Source organism: Triticum aestivum, chromosome 6B (genome assembly GCF_018294505.1).
Source record: "Triticum aestivum cultivar Chinese Spring chromosome 6B, IWGSC CS RefSeq v2.1, whole genome shotgun sequence".
Taxonomy (NCBI): domain Eukaryota; kingdom Viridiplantae; phylum Streptophyta; class Magnoliopsida; order Poales; family Poaceae; genus Triticum; species Triticum aestivum.
In genome coordinates, this window is record NC_057810.1 from 725517278 (window position 1) to 725524615 (window position 7338).

Sequence of the window (7338 nt, forward strand, 5' to 3'; positions counted from 1 at the left end):
GAGGGATGTAGAACAGATCGAAATAAATAATATACTTGGAAATATGGGGCGTCCAGAATTCAATTAAACAAGAACAAGTGCAGACTCGGTCTTTATTCAGTTTCAAACAAGTGCAGACTCGGTCTTTATTCAGTTTCAAACAAGAACAACTGCAGACTCAGTCTTTATCAACAAGTGCAGAGTCGTTGTATTACAGGAAATCTCACAAACAACTAAATAAAGACCAACTAAATCTTACAGAGTTACTGGATTTGCCACATGCGCTGTGTTCAGACATGTAAAGAAATCTCACGCCCGTGTGTGCTTTTATCCCCCAAATCCCTTCCCTGCTGATCCCTTACGTCTAGAGCTTGGGGTATGAGGAGGGCAGGATGAGAAAATTACAGTGAGCCGTCGCCGGTCGCTCCAATCGGTGGAGAAAGAGAGCAGGGTGGGTGGCCTCCTCAAATCCGTTGGTGCCGGTTGATGCAGCTCGGCCGGTCGGGCGGCCTCCTCCAATCCGCCGTCGCCGGTCGCTGCAATCAGGGGGTGGGGGAATAGAGCGGAGTGCTCGCGGGGATGGTTGATGTGGTGGATCCGTGCTCGGCCGGCGGGGCGGCCACCCCCAATCTGCCGGCCCTGATCGCCGCAGTTTTGGGATAGGATAGTCGATTGAATCTGGCGAAAAAATGCCGGAGTGGGCGACTGGGCGGTGGCTTTTAGCGATGCCTCTTCGCGGGTGAAACAGAAGGATAATTCTTTGCTGGGTCTTTGACGGATGGGGACACAGGGTGGATGCAGGAAAAAAATAGGAAAGTGGAGGGAAAAGAGTATGTGGGTGGAGGGAAAATAATGTTTTTGCGAGGAGATGATTTATTTTCAGAAATTAATTTCCACTTATGTAATTCATTTAATTCAAAATAAGTAGAAAATGATTATTTAAAAAGTAAATCTTACATGAACAATATGATGTGGTATTTTTTCTAGAGAAAAGGCATTGGCCAAGCTCGAGAATAAGCTCGAACCTAGCTTGGCTTTGAATTAATAAAGCCATCAACCGGCCAAAAATGCATAGGAATTATATAACAGAGAAAGAAAGCAACGCGAAAAAGATACATAATGTTGCGAGAAACGACTCTAAGGCTACAGCAAGCGTCATTGCCATCAACCGCCACAAAGCCGAAACCAACTAGCCAAGCTAACACCTAAGAAGGAGGGCAACACCGGGCAAGTATCATGCCGCTGACTGCAACCAGAGGGCCAAACATGAGCAACCATAAGGTCTGCTTCCATCGCAGCAAAGGGATAATGTGGTATTTTCAATGGTTTCTGGGGGAGAATTGTAACTAAGTATGTGTAAAGTTGTACAGAGGGGTCTTAAGTATGTGATCTGGAGTGTGTCTATCCTCCAAGAAAAGGCGGCCAGGGTTTCTTCCTCCCATCGGCGGCACTGCCGATCTACCACATCTCCTGTGGCCTTAGGGCCATGGGTGCGCGGTGGATTTCCGCCCTTGCCGGCGGGAGATCTCCCTTTTTACGTGCTTTTTCAAGTTTTGTTAGGGTGTGTGTTCTGTTCAGGAAGACAAGATGGCGGTGGCTTTCTCAAGATGGAATAAGGTTCTCCCTGCCTAGCCCCCGTCCAGATGGTGCATCTACCATCGTTGGAGGGCGCATGGAGGTGTATCTCTGACGGATCTCGCGGGATTCGGCCGGGTGGTTGTTTTTGGTGGATCTGCTTGGATCCGGTCTTTGTTTGTCTTTGTTCATGTGTCTTCAGGTTGGATCCTTTCAATCTACACTTTCTGTTCATTGGTGACGGTTGCTGTTCTGGTGGGTTCATCCTATGGGGCCTTATCAAGACAACTTCCCGGCTGGCTACTACAACAAGGTGCGCCCGACTCCGATGAGGAAGGGGTGATGACGGCGGCACGCCTTCGGCTCACTTCACTGCTTTTAGTCATCTCTAGGTGGTCTATAAATCTGCACTGGGCCGAGAACAGGCATGGTGGCGTGGGTAATACGCGAGCGTGGGTGACCTAAGGGACGAGCACGGCATCATAGATGGGCGACGCCCGCCGATGACATGACTTTTATGCAAGACGTAATCGAACAACACATGTGGTTTTGATTTGATGCTAGTGCAGCGACCCACCAGCGAGTTAGAGGAGGACATGGGACCCGGACCGGCTCACGAGACTCGAATCGCCGCCATTTCCCATGCCCTATTCTTCCTCGCTGGAGCCTATGGCATGCACGTCATCGGTGGATGTGAGGTCGACGATGCATCTGTCGTGGTCGGAGCCCAATACGTTCACCACGACACAGTTGCGGCAGCAGGGGTTGCCGGTCACCTGTAGCGGTGCTGGAGAGTGTGACTCTGCCTCGCCGGTGTCTGCTGTGAGGGTTTGATATGGGGTTGTCCGTCAGCCTGGACGTTTGGGCTTGATTTGCTAGATGAAAATTTTGCGTTCATGTAGTGATCGGGCAGTCTGCCGGGCGTTTGGCACGGATATGGGTCTGGCTGTAGATGCTCTTACCAAATACAGATATAGCTCCGTCCCATAATATAAAAATATTTTTAACACTACACTAATGTTAAAAATGCTCTTATATTATGAAGAGTAGCTCTTATCAAATACAGATATATATAAAAAGAAACGCTCACACTCAGCTCGCTCATTCTGCTCTTGTGCTAGGCTGCTAACTATCACCTCGTCTCCTCCGTGCCGTTGACCACAAAAAGAATCCCCAAATCAGCGCCAAACGACCCGCCGCCGCACCTTGCCGCCGGTAGCTCCTAAAGAGCGCCGTCTCGGCGGAGCGCCCTAGCCCCGCTGCTTCTTGCTCGAGCTGCGGGTGCTTGCTTCGCCGGCGGCGGCTCTGCAACAGCGTGCTGTCCGAAGCACAGCGGCGGCCCCTTCCCCCGCTGCTCTTGAGGATGCATGCGGCGGAGGGAGGAGCCGGCATGGGTCGCGCGAGAGAAGGATTCAGTCTCGGTGGTTCTGCAGGAGGCGCGTGCAAAGGGGAACCCGCGAGAATGTTGCAGGGTGAGTTCTTGATCTATCGACTCCTAGTCTTCTATATATTTCAGTAGGGTGGAACAGAGTAGATTTATTGGCCATGGAGTTGATTATTTGATCATCTGTGTACTATATAGTTTTTCATTACATGAACACATGACTGTAAAGAAATCTCTCCGCTAAGGTCAGGCATATGACATCTAACTGTACTGCAGTAGCATGTATTCAGGTTCAGGCAGTACCATTGCAGGCTGTAGCAAATCTCAAAACCATGCTCACTAGTGCAGTTTTGCAAACACCTATCAGTTGGATGTCAAAGTAAAGTTATCTAGATAGTCATGTATGTGTCAAATCCGAACCATGGTATGTACTGTATTACGTGAAAATGAACATAAAAAGAACCCAAAAGAGCCAAACTTTTGTAAAGTACAAATATGCATTACACGATCTAGTCATCATCACTTGAATGCTCATTCTCACTCAATGCACCATCTTCCTGTCCATCATCATCAGTACCACTATCTTCATCATAGTTGTTGTCATCCTTCAGAAGATCGTAAACAATACTAGCATGAACAGGCGTGCCTTCTTCGTCATCACGGCTATAAGTGTCCAACAACTGATCAATATCCTTCACAGTGGAAGTTGTCGAGGGCATTTCTTCCTGGTATGCATCTGTAGCATTGAGCTCGCCTGTCTCCAGTTCAGGGACATCGTACAAATGTCTATGACTGAAAGTCTGCACCACATTCCAGTCCTTTCCATATTTTGTGTCCTCCATGTAGAACACTTGTTCTGCTTGAGAAGCCAAGATGAAAGGATCCTTCTTGTATCGAAGCGCCTTAACATTAAGACTTTTGAAGTAACCATCATCTTTCATGCCGGTCGCCTTGCCATGGAGATCAAACCAATCACCACGAAACAAAAAGATCGACCTTTCTCCATGCTTGTTTTTGGGGTACCGCAACTCCAGAACTTCTTTTAGAACACCATAGTACTGAGTCTCTACATTATTGACAATTTCCTTCACCATGATTCCTGAATTTTGAGTTTTTCTTTTCTTTTCACGATCAAAGGTGTGATACCGAACACCATTCACATTGCAGGCAGAGTATACCACTATCCGCTTGTTTGGCCCACATGCTAGTGAGTACAAATCCGCTGAAACATGTTGTTCTCCTAAAGTATATATCTGTCACAAGATGCGCACACAGTAGTTACATGGTCAGTTATTAACATTAAAAATATGCAAGATGGACATAACAAAGACATAAACAGATAACTTACATGCTTTTCGAACCATGTAGGGAATTCTTTCTTAAGTGTGTGCTCAATGTTAATGACACCTCTCCTTCGTATTTCTTCTCGACAAACCCTACAACAATAAAGCAAAAAATATCATTATAATTAATTTTCACTAAGAGGCAATCACATACTTTACTATTAATGATGATGACAACTTGCCAAGTGAACTTACTCCATGTACTCCTCTACTTCAGGACAATTAGTAAGCACATACCAAACCATTTGGTCATACTCAGTTGGATAACAATGGAGTTTGGATGACCCAAAACCTTTTGCAGGAACTGAAAAAACTTCTGGGGTTTCCCTCTATTCTCAGTCTTCCCATTGAAAAGTTTGCTTCTTCTGTAAGGATGATTAGTAGGCAGAAATCTTCGGTGCCCAACAAACCCAATTTTATTTTTCAATGGCTCAGAGCAAGGCTCCACATCACAGTGCACACATGCATGATAACCTCTTGTGCTACGGCCCGATAAAGTGGCCAGTCCAGGGTAATCATGAATCGACCACAAGAATGCCGCATGCAAATTAAATGGTTCCCCCGTCAATGCATCATATGTTTCCACACCAGTTACCCAAAGTTTCATCATATCTACAATCAGCGGTTGCATAAATACATGGAACTCCTTTCCAGGTGCTTTTCTCCCGGGAATAAGCAAAGACATCATGAAATTAGATTGGTCCATGCACATCCAGGGTGGGAAGTTGTAGGGGATGATAAAAACAGGCCACATACTATATGAACTCGTCATGTTTCCAAAGGGGTTGAATCCATCCGTGGCAATACCAAGCTTCATATTACGGGCATCCTTAGCAAACCAACCGAACACACTATCAAAATGCTTCCATGCTTCACCATCAGCAGGGTGTCTCATAACATTTGCCTCAGCAACCCTCTTCTCCTTATGCCACCTTGCATCTGCTGATTGTTCCTTTGACACAAAAAATCTTTGAAGCCTTGGGATGATAGGAAAGTACCTAAGTACCTTGTGAGGTATCTTTTTCCTCCCCACCTCGTCTTTCCATCTTGATGTCCCGCATTCAGGACAATGGCTATTGTTGGCATGTTGGCCCCAAAACAATGCACAATCAAACTTGCAAACATGAATTGTCTCGTAACCCAGCCCGACTTCACTAAGAACATTCTTAGCTTCAGTGTATGATTTAGGTATATCAGCATGTGGAAACGCCACACTAATCAGCTCAGCAAACTGATTAAATGCTCTATTTGTAATCCGGTTGTATGATTTGATATGGAGGAGCTTAATAATGAACGACAGGCGTGTGAAATCACTACATCCTTCATAAAGATCTTTCTTCGCTTCATCCATTAGCTTGGAAAAGAGGTTAGGCTTATCCTTGCCTTGCCTTCCAGACATGAACATATCATCTACCATATACGCAACATCACCTCTGTTGGCTACATCACGGTCATCATCATCATCTGATTGATATGCAGCACCGTCTGTATTATCACCTTCATCGTCACTCACCGCTTCACCATGAAAGACCCACCTTGTATATGTAACGGACATACCATTGCATAGTATGTGCTCCTCTACTTCAGCCTGGCTGCGGTGTTCCACATTCAGACAGTCCTTGCATGGGCACAATATGTCCTGATTTTCCCTAAAATTTTGGCGAACGAGACCCATAAACTCTTCGACACCTTTCATGTATGGTGGTGTGAAACGCGTTCCTTGTATCCAGCTTCGATCCATTGCACTACAACAAAATAGTTTACCGTTAACAAAATCATGCTTACACCGCATTGAAGCAAAATCTACTACTAACACAACTAGTGGACCCACTACTAAACTGAAACAACAAAACGGGCACAAATTTAACCCTGTCAAGATTGATGAGAACATCTACTCAGGCAATGAATTTAGTAAAACAAAACCTCCTTCACATTGTCTTTCCTAAGTACAGCATATATGCTTGGCTTCCAAACGCCACGGACTTGTGCATGTCTTGTACACAAACATATATATGCTCACTGTCATTGCAAAACCATGCATCTATCTATGCTACATCTAACATTCGTACAGACAATACAACAGCAGAAGTAACAGTTCAATCATTCACACAATTTACCTTTACCTTGCAGGGGTCGGCTGGACTGATGCTTTGGGAGTTCGGGCCAAGCCGGGAGCACTGGCAAGTCTAAACTCTGCGCCTTCGTCAGGTGATGGATAGACTGCAAACTCTGAGCACAGTTGGTGATGGGACGGTGGCCAGTTGGGGACAGGTTGGGGACGAGCGACGTTGTCCCCGTCGTCGACGAGCAAATGCGATGCCTGTGGTGGAAGAGCGGAGATAAGAGGGAGAGGCGGAGGCGCGGTGTGGTAGCCGGTGCGATGCGGCGGCGCTGTAACGCATCGTACGATATGGTGGCCAGATGGATCCGCATGAGGTGTACAGGGGAGTGGATGCACTTACTTGGAATTGGCAACAGCCAGCCGGAACCGATCTGTGTCGTGCTTCGGCTATCGCCGTCCTGCTTCTCCCCGCCGCGAAGCGCCGCTAACTAGAGCCGAGAAGACGATCAGATCGAATCACATATGCCCCGGGAAGAAATAACTAACCTACATATATAGTCTCCCTCAAAAAAAAAACCCTACAGATATAGTCACACACGCCCAGGCGTATAGTCCAAGAATATTATTGCACGATTTGTATAGCGTCCGAACTCTTTCCTAATGGCAACGTATAGTCCAAGAATATGATGGCACGATTTGTATAGCATCCGAACTCTTTCCTAATGCCGGTTCGAACTCCTGTACCAATCCTTTTTGCATCGACTCTCCTATATTAAGTTTATGCTTTTATAGATAGAACCAAACAACATGACCTGATGAGCGCCCCATTCAAGTTTTTTTGCCCAGTCTGTTTATAGATAAGAAAAAAAAAGTAAGATGTCATCGACTCTCCTATTTCCATTTTACCTTTTGAGATAGAACAAAACAAAATTAGCTCAGAAGCTCCCAGTTGAAGTTTTCAGCATAGACACTGCAGAATAAAAATAATTGTGTAA

The 7338-nt window shown here is 46.0% G+C and overlaps 1 protein-coding gene across 2 annotated transcripts; it reads right to left on the reverse strand.

The window, feature by feature from the left end:
- Positions 1–3251: 3251 nt before the first annotated feature.
- LOC123135245 (uncharacterized) lies at positions 3252–6860 on the reverse strand. Of its 2 annotated transcripts, XM_044554306.1 has the most exons (5): positions 6744–6860; positions 6405–6601; positions 4477–6026; positions 4287–4374; positions 3252–4191 (listed from the first exon to the last, which is right to left on the reverse strand). In XM_044554306.1, exons 3-5 carry the CDS (start codon positions 4524–4526, stop codon positions 3448–3450), a joined length of 882 nt encoding a protein of 293 aa, XP_044410241.1. In that variant the 5' UTR covers positions 4527–6026; positions 6405–6601; positions 6744–6860; the 3' UTR covers positions 3252–3447. The 2 variants fall into 2 exon arrangements, 1 of the variants encoding a protein (XP_044410241.1); XR_006465871.1 differs by lacking the exons at positions 6405–6601; positions 6744–6860 and having other exon boundaries at positions 4477–6342.
- Between the last annotated feature and the right edge of the window lie 478 nt (positions 6861–7338).

Coding starts and splice junctions, on each gene's coding strand:
- LOC123135245 (XM_044554306.1), bottom strand. CDS start 4,526: ATGGTTTGGTATGTGCTTACTAATTGTCCTGAAGTAGAGGAGTACATG. Junction 4,375..4,476: donor GAAGTAGAGGAGTACATGGA/GTAAGTTCACTT, acceptor TTATTGTTGTAG/GGTTTGTCGAGAAGAAATAC. Junction 4,192..4,286: donor CTACATGGTTCGAAAAGCAT/GTAAGTTATCTG, acceptor ATCTTGTGACAG/ATATATACTTTAGGAGAACA.